The sequence below is a fragment of the Xiphophorus couchianus genome, chromosome 24 (genome assembly GCF_001444195.1).
Source record: "Xiphophorus couchianus chromosome 24, X_couchianus-1.0, whole genome shotgun sequence".
Taxonomy (NCBI): Eukaryota; Metazoa; Chordata; class Actinopteri; order Cyprinodontiformes; family Poeciliidae; genus Xiphophorus; species Xiphophorus couchianus.
The window spans coordinates 15,809,209-15,825,062 of record NC_040251.1 but is presented as its reverse complement, the minus strand read 5'-3'; the positions used below and the strand labels follow the sequence as shown (position 1 = coordinate 15,825,062).

The 15,854-nt window shown below is 37.6% G+C and overlaps 1 protein-coding gene across 6 annotated transcripts in view; it reads right to left on the bottom strand.

Annotated features, from left to right (window-relative positions):
- The window catches only part of nid2a (nidogen 2a (osteonidogen)), a 47,467-nt gene that overhangs the window by 27,837 nt on the left and 3,776 nt on the right, over window positions 1-15,854 (bottom strand). For 5 of the 6 annotated variants that reach the window (XM_028011175.1, XM_028011177.1, XM_028011178.1 and 2 more), the window contains exons 4-14: window positions 9,183-9,284; window positions 8,940-9,079; window positions 8,016-8,148; window positions 7,686-7,934; window positions 6,758-6,863; window positions 2,621-2,660; window positions 2,427-2,536; window positions 2,155-2,288; window positions 1,723-1,834; window positions 1,232-1,432; window positions 442-672 (exon numbers count right to left, since the gene is read on the bottom strand). In XM_028011175.1, coding sequence (XP_027866976.1) covers window positions 442-672; window positions 1,232-1,432; window positions 1,723-1,834; window positions 2,155-2,288; window positions 2,427-2,536; window positions 2,621-2,660; window positions 6,758-6,863; window positions 7,686-7,934; window positions 8,016-8,148; window positions 8,940-9,079; window positions 9,183-9,284 — 1,558 coding nt within the window. The remainder of the gene's footprint in view (window positions 1-441; window positions 673-1,231; window positions 1,433-1,722; window positions 1,835-2,154; window positions 2,289-2,426; window positions 2,537-2,620; window positions 2,661-6,757; window positions 6,864-7,685; window positions 7,935-8,015; window positions 8,149-8,939; window positions 9,080-9,182; window positions 9,285-15,854) is intronic. The other variant, XM_028011176.1, reaches the window with a different exon arrangement.

Here is a 15,854-nt window from a genome sequence, read left to right as displayed (position 1 = left end):
ATATATTATTTTAGATTACTAGGATTATTAATATTTGTTCTTATATATCTATTTTATCAATATTCAGTAGCCACAGATAAAGTTTAGAGAATTGCCAAGTAAATTATTGCTGTAGAATTTATGCGGAAAAAGTAACTCAGATGATGCTAAGTGGCCTAAACATTTTCAAAGCTAGCAAAAAACCTAAAGCACAAAACAAAAAAATAGCAGATTAGCAGAAGTGTGTTCACTACTGCTTTTATCAAACAGTATATCTAAAAATAATCCAATTCAGTATTCAACTCATGTCAAAATCTACTACATAAGCATTTTTTAAAGAATTTTTTACTCGTTACAACATCTAGCTCAGCTTCTGCATGCGAGTACTTGTAAGCATCTCAAAAATGAACTTTTTGAGATGCAACAGATTATCAGGTGGATTATGAGATTTAGGATGCTAACCTCCAATCGGGCTGATCTTGTTGGTGATGGCGTATCTCAGGATTCGCTCCTCCTTGACGTACATCACAAACACCCTCTCCATGTTGATTTGCAGCGTCTCCGGGGTGGCAGCCAGGTTTCCGTGGCGACAGTCACGGTAGGTGATGTTCTGCTTCAGGTGGAACGTGTAAGACTCTGAGGCCTTTTCAGGCAAACCGACAGAAAACTCCCTGACAGAGCTGGAGGTGGCGACTGCAGGAGGTAAAAACAAAAACAATAATTTGATATTTGGATAATCTTCCTTCTTGAGCTACTAAATAAATGCACCACTCCCAACCAAAAACAATCAATCAGAGCCAGGAGGCGGGTCTTAGTGCTGTCAATCAACCTCATGTACAATGCTAAATGTGCTAACAGCAGAAAAAGTTGGAAAACCGTCACCAGTGGCTAAGCTAACTAGCCTTAGCATTGTTGGCAGGCTATATTGCGTTGAGGACACTTGCTTCAAATTAATTCAGTTCATCTATGTTAATTAGTGACTGTCCCTATCAAATAAACCTAATAAAATAAAATAATATAACCAGCTGTAGCGTAGCATAGAGCAACGGGGAGAGGTTGTGCATGAGAGTGATTGACAGCGCTAAAACCCGCCTCCTGGCTCTGATTGGTTGTTTCTAACTGAGTGGTTAGAACTGGGAAAAGGCAGAACATAATGATGATTTTAACAAATATGTAAAAAAAACATATTAAAGTAACTTACTTTAGCTTTAAAATGGTTTAAATTGATTGTCTTATGTAATATAATGTTTACCAGATGGGTAGTACTGGTAGGTCTCCTTGAAGGGCTTCATAGTAACTTCAGCTCCAGGTGGAACGAATGGAACATTGCCATTAATGACAGTGTCCACACTGAGGTGGTTGTGTTCGTCAAGGCCGCGGCCCGTTTGCGTGATGGACAGGCGCTGGTTGCCGGGGCTAAACACCACCTCAGCATGACGACTGAATTCTGCACCTGGTAACAAAACATCAACAAATCAATCACTGTCAGGTTTGCTTTTTTACACTGCTTTAATGGTGCTGCTTTTGTCTACAAGGGGGGAAAAATGTGCTCTCCAAAACAAACACACATGCAGCTGTTTCCTATTAAACGGAGGAGTTAGATGCTTCATATCGCATCGCATCTCTGGAGAAAATGCATCTGGCTGGATGACGAGTCAGCGAGGCACAAAATGTCCTCGCCACAGAACAATCTGCGTGTGTGTGGCTAGAGTCGTCCAAGGAAATGGACAAAAACAAGATCACCTGTGATTTTAAATCCCGCTTGGCTATTGGGCAGCTCCAGAGCAAACAGCCAACCGAAAAGCTCTCCGACTGGTGAAACCGACATCATGGCCCAGCCCACTGGTTCCGGTACCTACACAACAGAAACGCTAGCTGCTAATTGTGCTAACCAATAACATGACAAGCTAAAATCTACAACTTTATAATTACTTTGTTTTATATGATGTTGCCTCTATTTCGAATGACTGCTCATCGTAGCAACTATTTAAATGATGTTAACTATAGATTAGACTAACAACGTGAATTATTTATAGCAATTAGTTGTCTGTGGAGACTTTCTATTTCACTAAATGAATATTATTTATTTGTAAAATGTGGTTTTATTTCTTTCGGTTTATTTTGTTGTTGTGACTGTATCTCCAGAGGTTAAAGGTTATGTTTTGAGTCGTCTACCTCACTAATGGCTGTGTAAGCTCTTCCATCTCCAACCACGATGTAGGCGTGAAGGTCGATGTTGTTCAGCTCAACCGGAGTCGAACCCACTGTCACCGTGCCGCTCACTTTACCGCTGACACGCTGAGGAGCGCCTGGAGAGCAGGACGACGTCAAACATACAAAAAAGTCCGATTGTAGACCATTTTTGTGTCTCTTTTAAAGGTTTTAACTAGGCCTTTAAATGGTTGGGAACTGAACTGTGTTTTTGTGCTTAAAATGTACTGTCTTACCGTCTGGCAGACAATGGCGGCCATTTCCGTAGAAGCCCGGTCGGCAGTGGCAGCAAAATCCTGTGGCGTAATCTGAGCAGAATGCATTCTGGGAACATTGCTGCTGGAACCTAAACAAAAAGATAGATAAATATATTTAGTCATAAAGCTACTGTAACAATACTACAGGCAAGCTAAATATTGTTTTCACTAACCTGGCGCATGTTTCCTTGTTCTCTGTAGTGTACTGGATCACTGAGTGGGAAAAAGAGAAATATAGTTCCAGACTTTTTAAGGATGCACAGACACCTTGCAACATATGAATATGCTTCATATTTTCCAGTTTTGTCCTCTATTTAGCTCCATTCATCTGTTCATTACCTCTGATGCTACATTATAGTTTCATCTACATGTTTCTGTATTTTCTGCTGCATTGCTTTTGCCTTGATTCTCCCACCAAGCTAAATACAACCGTGCAGTCACGTCTATGTTAGCTTAAGCGCCATATTTGTTGTCTTGATTACGACATTTATAATTCCTCTGACTTAAAAGACAGAATTGGAGGAAAACAAATTGGACAAAGCTGGTATTCATGCTTGGAAATCCAGGCAGGATGTGTGGATGGTATCTGGGGAAATATGTAGACATACACAAACATATGTCGAAGTGCTCCTTGGACAGAAACCAGCTGCTGCAGTCCTACCTCCCACTGTTTTCAAATTGTGAGGACACATGTTGCAAAAACCGTTTTCTGCTTGGCTTAGTGACACAACTAAACGGTTCAGATCACCACTGAGATAAATAATCTAACCTTCACAGCCCAATTTTATCCCCAAATCAATCACAAGAGCTTGGAAAGGCTAAACAATCCTAGGTTTACATTTTTCAATACAAGAAATGAAGCAAACTGTTTGTAAGTTATTTGGAAATAAGGAAAATGTAGAAACCTGCATTTAAAAAATGGAGTAAACAGGTTTCTTGGAAGCTATGTTGGAAGTTTCCAAAAGCTGGGTAAAACTAAAAGTGACAAACTTTACTCAGTACCTCCAAGTGACTATTTTCCTTTCTTTCCTTTTTCTTTGGAACAGGGTACGCACATCTGCTGTGGCGCAGAAGAAATCAGACTTTAAACCTTTAAAAGCTTTGAAAAATGATCATTTTTAAATTCTTAATGTTATTTTTAACATTAAGAATTCATGTTAGGGGTATTTGTTGGGGGACTGGGTGTGTCCCTGTTTTTATATTCTTTCTGGGGGGTATGTGAGTTAATTTTAAGACAAAACAGTCAGAAAAACAAATCTAAGTCTTACAACGGCCTAGTAAAAATCCAGATTAAATCCAACTGAGAGTTTATGATTAAAAACTGATTCTCATTTAATCTCTCCATTCACTAAATAGAAGCAATTTTGCAAAGAAAAATGCAGAAAATCTCTAAATGTTCAAAGATTGACACAGGAGGGATGACGAATATGCAGTTCTCACTTTACAGATTTTTATTTGCAAAAAATTTTAAAAGTAATATTTCATTCTCTGAAACTTTATCTTGTAAAGCTCTAAGTTACGTTACGATATATGTTTTACTTTAGTAATGTGTTTCTTTCTCTGTTTTGTCTCGTCTTGATGACTTCTGGTTGGTTTTTTTATTTTCTCAGATAAAATATATCTAAAATATCTACAATAAGAACAACAGAAAGAAACAAAAACATGAGTTTTCTTGTAATTTAAGGTAAAATCTTTTTTGAGAAGATCCTGAATTATTCTCTTGTTATCCAAGCTACATTTATAATAAATAAATAATAAATGTTATTTATTCATTCGAAGTGAGTCGACGTCATGAGTTTCGACCAACACAGACTTGTTAAACCTTATGTAACCAGGTTGACTGAAAACACTTTCTGTTTATGACCAAATCCTTGGAGAGCAGCAGCAAGGGAGGGAGTACTGAACACATACACACACACACACGCACACCCATACACACACACACACCTGGAGTCGCGCTGCACAACGGCTGTATTGTACTGCTGGCTGCTGAGCAGCTCCGCCACAGAAAGCAGGGGTAGAGTTACCCTCCTGCTTCTCACCGTTCCTCCATATTGGCTCATATTTGATACATATTGTTACTCCTGAACACAAAAACAAACTTTTCACAGATTTAGAGGGAATTTTAAGAGTTAAACAGAAAGTAGTGTTTAAGTATGATTGGAGAGGAAATTATAAATGGTTTTAAACCGGTTTTATAATTTCTTTTAAAAAATCTGGAAAGTGTGGTGGGCATCTGTATTCAACCCTCCATGTTGAACAGCAGGTGGTTTAGTTTTCCTTCCCACTCAGTGTGTTATATGTAAACCGTAAAGTCTTTTATTAAATTTAGAAATAGCTTTGAAAATGTACCCAAAGAAAGCTGCAGTAAAATGACAAACTAGGGAAGAAATTCACGAGATGTGAAAACTGTAAACCTACAAAACCAAATTCAAAAACGTTTTTTAAAACACAAGAAAACATACATCTCTTATTTGTACATTTGACTTGAATATATATGTAGATTAAAATATAAGTAGAGTAACTATAAATAAATAAACATAGACGAATCTAACAAATAGTAACAACAAAAAAGAATAAAAAAAAAAACATACTTAAGAGACATGTGTTTCTGATTGTGTTAAATCACCTTCCTGCTTTTATTGAGCAGCAACAGGATCAGGGCTGCAGTCTATTACCGCAGTAATTCGACTCCCATTTTCAATGGGGGAAAGATCTGAAACTCGGTTAATTCAGCTATTTGTTTAGCATCATTTCACAACAAAAGTCATCTGGTTCACAGTGTGGGATTGCTTCCCAGGCAACACACACACACTCTTGTTGAAAGCTGCTCTGGGTTTGTTCTGATGAAATACCAGGAATCTGTAACACATGGCGCTCCAAAGATAAATTTCATGAGATATATAAGGAATTTGGCTAATTGTTGGCTTTTAAATCCAAATTTAGTTTCTTTTTTTCCCCAAAAGAAGCTGAAAATGCAGATTATATTTTCCTAGTTTCTGGCTAGCAAAAAAAAAAAAGTAAAAGATTTTAGTTACAAAGGTGTAGATTGGTGTCGAGTTTTGGCCTATACACATTTCTATGGAAATTTTATTTTAATTTGTCAATGTAAAATAACAAAGCTGTTTAGAAACAATGATTTTTACACAAATATTAAAAATCTACAGAGAAATCAACTGGAATTATATGATTTTTTGCTACAAATTCATGCTAACACAAACGCTCTTCAGTGAGGAAGTTGTAACTGTGGGAAGAATAGATGAATTTAGCTAATTTTCATAAAATAAAATAGATTTTTTTACATATTTGTTGTATGACATTAAACAGATAACCTGTGAAAAAAATCGAGTTCCTCTGATCAGTGCTAACATGAAACAACCAATCAGAGCCAGGAGACGAGTCCTGACACTGTCAATCAACCCCCCTGTAGCTAGCAAAGCTTGTTGTGAATGCTAAGGCTAGTTAGCATATCCACCAATGACAGCGGATAAATGGTAAGTTGTTTCTCCTCCATTAGATCATTTAGCACCATGTAAATAAGACAGCGCTAAGACCCTCCCCCTTGATGTGATTGGTAGTTTCTCGTTGGGAGTGGAGCATTTCTTTAGACAGCAATAGTAGCTTACGTAAGAGATGGAGGAGATTTTCATAGACTATTTGTCTCATATTAAACCGTTGTGACATGGTGACAGGTTTAACAAATATGTAAAAAAAAAAAAGAAGATACTTTTTATGTAAAAGTGACATACTGCACCTTTAAAAAGAGACTAGCAGCATCTCAGCTAAAATCATTTTAGCTAGATTTTCTAGCTAATTTAATAGCTATAAAATCTTACTCCTAATATAAATAATTAATGAGCGCTTACAGCATGAAAACAGCACAATGTGTACTGCTACTTTATTATAATTCATAAAGAAAAACAGCAATTAGTTACACAAAATCCTGTTAGTTGCAGTTTTAAGCATACAATATACTGAACGACTTTTCATCCTTGCTTGAAAAGACCAAACCTTTGGTGGATTATCTTTTTATGATCTAATCACTATCAATTTCTATGAGCGTTTTGGATCTAATTTACCAAACTACCAATAGACAGAGTTGGGTAAATGTTAAAAATCTGATTGATCCAAATCCAAATTATGAAGCTAATCCTCCAAAGGAATTGATCTCAGTAAAGTGTAAAGAGTCTGGACTTATTTTAGAAAGAGAAAGCCCCCACCTGTAACTCCCGAGTATTTTCTCCCATGCCATTCTTAGCATGACGTTAGCCAGTAAACAAAAACAGATGCATGTGTGGTTTGTCTCTCACCTCCTGTGTCAAAGTCAACATCCTCTTCATCCAAGCTGACCACATGACCTCCAGAGGGGGGCGGGTTTCTCAGAGGGGGGTAGACGTCCACCACCTCCAAAGGAAGCTGCAGAACGAGAGAATAAAAGTTGATCAACTCACGAAATCTCCAGAAATCTAGGGCGAGGGAATACAGGAGGCAGAATCAGTTTTGTTGACAACAACATTCACCATAACCACAGAATGTGGAGGAAAGCCACTACAGCTTTAAATTGCCCTAAAGACTATTTAGATTATCTGTTTCTAAGTTCCCTGAAGTGAGAGAAGAAACAGGAAAAGATTGGCAAGAAATGAGACTTCTCAATTCTTCTTTTTCAACTTCCAATATCAATATCTGAGGTTTAGTATCGTCTGATATCAATCTGATACAGTAAAACAGCTGAATTGACTTAAAACAGACATAAATGTAATAAATAAACTTATTGTTGATAAATCTGCACTTAAATACACTTGATCAAACATATAAAAACAACTTTAATTTGTTCAGTCAGTGCAATTAGGAGTATAACAAAGAATGTAAAATCAATAATAAAGGCTGGCAAATACAATATGTTGACTATCTTGGTCAAACTAAGCAAATCGTCCAGAAAATTAAGTTAGGAATAAATAATAAAGGATGACATCGCTCAGAGAATGAAGGATAGATTTAGACTGAATAGATCTACCCAAAGGTTTGGACACATTGTTACCGATACCCGATCTAGAATTTGTTTCAAAATTTGGACCAATACAGATATAAATATCGGATGTTTGCATCTCTACTGATTACAAGAAGAAAAGTAAGATGGATTAAGGGAAGTAAATAAGATGGAAGGACTAAATAAAATAAAAAAGATGATTAAAGGAAGTTTGGAGCAACGACTTAAGGATACATTTAAGGATACATTACCTGTGGCTGCTGTTCCTCGACCCGTTGAGTGCGCCCTTCTGGAACCGTCAGTGGAAACCCGGGTGGAGCGTACTGCCTTTCTACCGGCTCCAAGGTCAACGGCACGTCTTCTCTGTTGTACGATAACTGGCGATCGGAGTCTTCCGATCGAGTATTTGGAGAGTCAGGACTACCAGCAGCATCCACTTCTTCTTGGCTCTCTGGCTCAAAGTTGTAATCATCAAACTCATATTCTGGAGTGGTTGTGTCCTTGGAGAGAAAGCAAGTGAAGTCTTCAGAACGATGAGATGAGAGAGCTAAACGTTGGACGGCACAACAAACAATTATTACCAGATAGAGACCATAACCAGCAGTAGGGGGGACAGCAAGGAGACCACCAATGGATGCAGGAATGATCTCTTGAAAAGAAAACCGTTTTCCAGTGTGGAAGAGCCAAACACCTGGAACGCCAGTATTTCCAACCCTGGAGAATCAGATCAGGATTCATCAGTTGTCAAGTTTTTCCTTTCAAGCCAACCAACCAATAACAAGATCTTCTTTTTGATAAATATACTTAATTTCCACATGGTTTGTTTTAATTTGGCATTAAGAGAATTCAGTGAATAAAGTAGAGAAATCCTCCTCCAGATTAATTTAATACATGGTTTTTACTGTTTTCATGTAACATTACTACGTTTTACAATAGATGACAATAGTCCAATGTTACCAGGGTTGAAATGAGGAAACTACATGAGTATGTGGAGCAAAAGTACAAATTAAAAAGTAAAGTAAAAACATCAGACAATACAGAACAAACTTTAAAATGCCTAGCCTCACAACAATGTGAAGTTTCTTGGTTGCTAGCTAGCCTCATCAGTGAACTGAGTTATTTATCTAAGCAAATACATTTAATATTTTAAAAGGTTTTCTGTTTTATTTGCTGTTTAATTTACAAGGTGAATAAGATGAAAAGTGTTAGCCAACTTATTTGGTAGCTTGTAGCCAACATTTTTCTCAGTTGTATATGAGAGTGTTTTAAATATTTAAGAGGCTAACAGTGTAAAGTTTCTAAAATTAAACTTTTTTTCTGACGTTCAAAACAATCCCAGTCATTTACATAATTGTTTATAATCATGCAGGGTTCCCCTCAGTGTATTATAAGCCTGGCGGGCCACCAGGCTTTACTTGTGCAATCATGTAACAGTTTTTAAATTGTGTGGTCCATAGCTGCCAAGGGTTGTTGGTTTTAAGAGCTTGTAATATAATTTTACTTACTGAGAAAGCCTTTTAACACTGTTTTCATCTTGCGCAACGCTGTAAAAAGGTCCATCGGTTTTGGAGATGATGAAAAATGAAACTTCTCCTCTACTGAAGCCAACTCTAGCAGGAAACTCTATCTCCACATTATAGGACTCCTGGGAAAACAAATAGAAAACAAGTGATTTCAAACCGGTTTTAGCTGAAACAGTTTGAACAAACCGTGTGTCTATAAGACTGCAGATAACCCATGAAATTTACCTTGGGTCGCGTCCCAAAAAAGTTGAGTCCATCTTCGGGATAAAGGAAGAGAACGTACGAGTCAGTTTCATCGTATCCAATCACAGTTTGGAACGTATTGACCTTCAGAGACACAATAAAGAAACACAAACTGAATAGGATTCAAACAGAAGTTAGTGTAAAACGTGACTTTATTTATAAAGTTGTACTTCATATATTATTCCTCAGTAGGAAGCAACAGACGTAGATAAAGTCTGTCAAGCCACCTTGAGTATCTCTACTCAATGCAGCTTCACCATCATTATCTTCCATTTGCTTCCTACTTTCCCTACAGATCACAATGTCATCTGCAAACAACGTAATCATCACTTCAGTTCAATATACTGGCATAAAGGGCTTTGTTTTGGAATTAATATGGGAATTATCTGTTTAGAGATACTGAGACAGTAGGTGAACTAACTCAAAGTAATGTTTTTATATTCCTACTTGAGTATTTCTGGGTTTTTTTCAGCTGATTAAATTAAGGTGAAAACAATAATGATTAGTGAAATCTGTCTTTTTTATATGTTTTACCAGAAAAGAGACAGTTACTAGTATCAAGTTCTACTTCTTTAAAATATAGGTTTCCTATCATACTACTGCTACGGTTTAAAGTCCTTTTATTGCAACGCCTGTGACAGGGCTGCACGTAGTATGGAAACTAAAGGAGCATGACAACACTTTCTGCTGCGTTTCCATTGACCATGTAATTGCGCACATTGGAATTATGAAAATAAATTTGCTTAACTGAGACATGGTAATTTCGAAAAACTTTTAGATAAAAAGCACGAGGAAATTAGTGTATTTCGCAAAACTGCAATGAAAACGCTTTTTCTGCATCATGCATCATCTGTTACTACTGGCAGAAACGACAAAGAAAACGACCGGAAGTGTTAGGAGGGTGATGGCGCTGCATGTTTGTAATGACTTATCGCATGAAACTTATTCATGTGTGATTTTAGTGGAAACACTTTGTATTTTTTCAACACCAGCGGAACATTGACATAGTTTTGCACAGATTTGCAACAGATACATAGCTAATAAGATAATGTAGCTTTAAAATCATAGTTGAGAATCTCAGTAACAATTATTCTATATTGTTTTACAATGATATACTTTCATTGTAAAGAAAATAATTAGATCATGTTATGTATTTTATTCCAAAATGTATGTTTAAACCTTGCATCTTATCAAATTGTAACAATCCCATTCCAGGTCGTGCTACTCTCCACTATACCCCAACTGACAAGGCCGCCTCCTTTGCTTCAAAAACTCACGTCTAATGTTTAATCTTCTCACTTCTCCTCCCCCCTTCCTCTCTCATCTCCTGTTTCACTGGGTATTGTGGCTTTCTCACCCCTCTTTCTGCTCCTTACACCCACCACAACCATTTGTTGATCTGCCTTTCTAAACATTTAATCTATACGGACCGACGCATGAGGAAACGTGGGCCACTCTGCCTACTACAAACCACACTACAAACACTCAGATTTTATGAATGAGGGAAACACTTTGAGCAATCCTACATTGTTTTTCTTTGGAACTGCTCCCGGTTACCTGCATGCACATCGACACAGACATTCAGAAACCGATGTATATAGAACACCACTGGTCCTGACCACCCCCAGCCCAGATGTTGAGCTTCCCAGCTGTCTCTCTGAATCTGACCGTCCTTCAGGGTGATGTTACAGCTTGGAAACCAGTTCTCATTAGACAAAGAGCCACGGGGCGCAAACAAACACAGATGTCCCTTTCCTTATAGTCATCTCATGTGAACGTATGTGGGCCTGCTCCTAATTGTTTACATCAACATCTTAAACCTGTCTTGTTGTTTGTAGGAGGGGGAGGACTTTGTACTGTCCAGACTCTTTCTAATTAGCGAGGAGCAGGAATTTTTTAGACTGTTGTTTGTTTAAATACCGCAATTAAATGTAAGTATTTAAGGCAAAGAAGAGATGGGTACAAAAAGGTTGTTGAGGTGCATATTGTATTTGTGTGTTTTCCCCTTGTATTAAGGGGCTCTGGAGGGAGAACCTTTCAAAGGCCAGAGGGAAAGGTTTAGTAGGTAGGTAAATCAGAGAAAAAGGAAGTATACTATAATGTACAGCCTAAAGTACTGGCTCAATCACCTCTTTAAAACATTGAATTCAGGTATTCCAATCACCTCTGTGGCCACAGACTTACAAAAAATCCAGAAACTAGGAATGCAGACTACTTTCTGAAGAAATGGTCTACTCTCAGGAAGTCCAGGATTGTACCTAGTGATTTTTTTCTTCTCACTACTAAATAGCCCATATTCAATTGTTAGTGGTATTATAACAAAGTGGAAATGATTGGGAAACGGATATTGAAGTTTGGACACTCAATTATAATGAAGAGACAAATACCTCCAGCACTAAACAGTTTGAATGTAAAGATAAGCCTCTTCCTGGGTTGGCTTATTGCTGTTTGTCTTGGGTTTGGCCCAAGACCTTCTCCTTATGGAACATGGTCAAAACGACTCCACTAGAATACGCCTAGAGGGCATTCAAAGCATACTTAAGATAACATCAGTCTTTTTGAGGCAAGTAAATACCCATTTTTTTCTATGACATGAGACCAATCCCATTTCCAACATCATTCATAGTTACACAAAGTTTCAACATTCACCCACTGGTGAATGTTGAAACAAACAAATACTTGTTCATCCTCCATTCAGCTCTCACATCATTACAACAAACTGTAAAGGAACGAAAGTACATTTCCACCACTATCCATTTGTCTCATGTGGAGCAGGACAGCAGAAAACTTTCACTTCTAGTTCCACTTTCTGGACTCTCTAAAGGTTTGGTTAAAGAGTTTGGGGGGTGGATGAACTGCAAGGAAATGGTGCAGGTCTGCTAGGTTTAGGCAACGATGAACTGAACATCTTCTGACAAAAACAGTAAAGAAAAACAGCAGCTAGAGTTTACGTATGATGAAGAAAACCCAAATACCTCTTTTGAAAAAATGCTTGAGTTTCTCTCTCCCCATAATGATCACATGTAGTCACATTCAATAAATTAGAACAGATATGTTCCTATGAGGTCTGTCAGATTTTGAATATAACCTTTAAGCAGGTATTGATTTGTCTTTACCATGGGAATAGACAATGGGAGGATATAATAGCACTAAGTAAATGTTGAATTTACTTGGAATGTCTTTTCTGTATGACTAATCATTGTGTTAATATTGTTGCAACCACAAATGGCTATGCTATAATCTTCAGTTCTCTCCACCTACTATAGTATATTGGGAAAACCCCATTTTGTTATGTTTTCCTCCCAATCCCGCCTCTATCTGTTTGGTTATTTGCCAAATGCTTGTGCTGTTTCACTGCCTTGGCAAAGACCTTTTGGTGTTCTTTACAGACTCACAGCTGGAAGAAAACAAATTACAGCCAACAGAGATGAAAGGCTTTCAGAAATTGTACCTCAACACTCAACCTTCCTGCAGGCATTCCCTCACACCTTTTTCTTTTTTTAAAATAGGGTGCTGACACTAGTGGTGCTGACCAAAGACAAACACAGACATCAATTACTGCAAACCTTCTGCTGCTGCTTTTCTTTTCGGGGAGATTACAGATGATTTATGTTATGTGGGTAGCATTGTCTGCCTGATAGCTGGCCGGACTTCCCAGTAAATAATTACAATGTCTGCATTAGATTTGAAACACATAGTTTCATGTAGTGTGTTCTGTTCTGCAACATGTGTTTCACATGTTTCACATTACATGTAACAAACCGCAGACCGTCACAGTCTTTAATTTAAACAACCCAAGTTCTCTGTGTTAATCAAAGTTGATACACAAGGCTTACAAAGCTTTATTTAAAACTTTATTTGGCTCACTAAACTAACTTTATGAATACCTCGCGATAGTATTCACACATTTAGAACTTTACAATTTTTGTCACATTAAGAAAAAAGATTGATACATTGATTTTAACATGCTTTACGTTAACCCCTTAAGGCCAAAGTCTCAAATCTCCGTCTAGATAGTTTTGTTATTGGCTGGAAAGCACAATGTTTCCCCTTTCAGAAACCGTTGGTATTTTTCAGATAGCGCAAAGTATCGTGGAGTTACGGTACTGCAAATTTGGCTTGTAAAAACTGCAGAGAACTCTGAAAACATGTCTACAAATGACTTAAGATGCTTCTGGTATCACTGTAAATGTTATATAATCTCTCATTTTGTGTCTCTTCGGCTGACACATTCAACTGAATAGCTAAAAACATGAAAAGTGCAGCACAGATATATACAACCCAATTTATTCCAATACTTGTAAACAAAATCCAGTCCTTAAGAAGGCACTAAATTAGTAAATAGAATCCAGATTGATGGACTTAAACAATGAACAACAACTGCTAGGCACAATAGCAGACTGGAATGATAGGTTGTATGTTAGAATGGTCCAGTCAAAGTCAAAGGAAAGACTTGAAAATCTGTTTGGACTACGTGCCAAAGAAGAATGGGAAAAACTGGAGTCTCTAGTTATGCAAAACTGGCAGAGAAGCATCCCAAATTACTTGCATCTATAACCGCAGCAGTATCAACTCTTTTAAAAACCATGCATCATTTAGTAGAGGTAGCATGCTAACTGCTGAAAATACCTCCAAAGAAACCCATTTGAGTAATTACATAGAAGCGCTGCATTTCGGCGCTGTAGGTTTTGCACAAATTGAAGTCAGAGGTATGTGTAGTGTGGTTAGCCTGGAGCATAATGTGGAAAAGAGGTCAGGATCCATGTTCTACATGTGTGTTTTTGGTTGCTGGTGTTTCAGCCCGTTAACCACAGAGCAGCTGCAAACAGGCAGAGACACAGACAGCAGCTGTGGTCCGGTTGCCAGTATCACCAGCGTGGCTTCATCGTGGGAACTGGCAACACAGGCACACACATTAACACACGCCACCGCACAGATTTCTGGTCAGGAACTGTGCACTCAATGTTCCACTCATGTCTTGTAAACTTTTGTGTCTGAGTTTATAAACCTTTGAATTGATTGAAGAACATTTACAGATTATATTCTTTGGTCCTTGTAAGGTTTGTTGAGAAAAAAAACATATTTTTTCTGACTGGGTTCCAGATTTAATGTCGTTTTTGTCATCCTTGCCTCTTAAGAAACTGAAAAACTCAAAGAGTCCCACTGCATGTGGTCAGAATAACATGGTGTCAAAGTTGAAGAGTGGTCAGAACACGCTTTGACTGAACATAATCCAAGAAGAACCCCCAGACGTCACAGCTGGTGGGCCTCAGAAACAACAAATCTTATTCCTGAAACACTTCCTATGGTGCTAAAGAGAAAACCAAGTTGAGAGAGACTGGAAAACTAAAGGGGCATTCTGTATGAAATGATTGGCTTAAAACCCTCTGAAGTAGGAATCCTAATTTTCTATTGATATGGAAGAATTTTCACCCATTCTTTGCTGAATTTCTTCAAGTTGGCCACTATTTTTAAGGGTTTTTCTCACCATCTCAGCCAGATTTAAGTCTGTACTTTAACCAGGTCACTCCAAAACCTTAATTTATTGGGGATGGCGGGACATTCTCCTTCAGGATTTTCACCAATAACAGAAAACATAACAGTCCCTGTTGGTACATTGTTTGTTTTCTGAAATGCTGTGTTTGTTTTATTCTAGACGTAATGAGACAAAAGCGAATACAGACCTTAAATATATTATTTACATATTATTTAGTAGTTTTAGCAGCATTTCTCCAGTTCTCTTCAAAATGACCACAGGTCTAATCAAAATGACCTCTTTTTTATTTTTTAATAAACCGAAATTCCCTGATTTTGCTCAAATGACAAAGGACATTCCCTGGAAAGGTAAATAATGCATCTGCTAGATTATTTTGGGGGAGGCTGGTTGGTTTTTATGAAACTGATGGAGTGATGAACATCAATATGATTTAATAATACGTAAAAGTGAAGATAAGTTTATTGCAGAAAGATTGGAAGTGCTTACAGATAAACTGCAGCTATGATGACTGAAGTGGTGAAAGAAATCACTAACATTGATCCGTTAACACATGTATTTTACTTTAAGTATGTCTCATTGTTTGAATTGTGCTTTGTTGTGAACCAAGTTTGTCCTGTCAGTTAATACTTGTGATGTTATTACTAAAAAAATCAAAAATAAAGTATTCTAAAGAAACAAAAACTGAAAGCTTTTCTGTAGAAATCATTACCAAAGTAAGCAAATATACAAACTTAATATACCAACGTCTTTGTGTTCAAATTGATTTATGCTAGTAGCATTTTTAGAAGGTATATAGGTTTATGCATATAAGTCAGAAATCTATCTTTTTAAGCAAGAATGATGTGAATGGTGACTCTTTTGCTTTATTGGTCTTCATGTCTGATATTTGTTTCCTTAAGCACTTCTTGTTTCCCGTCCAACTCCAGAACACCCCACAGTCTGGCCCTTCCCCCAAAACGCCACCCCATGACTTCTTATACACAACCCTAAGAAACACACACCTCAGATTAATCAGTTCACACACACACATACCACCCCAGCCCCCTTCCACCCCACCCTGCACCTCTGGCTAATCTCTTCAAAGGAAGATGCTATCAGTCCAAAGGAGACACAGTGAAGTAGAGACACCAATCCGTTCCAAAGGATGGATCCTTTAA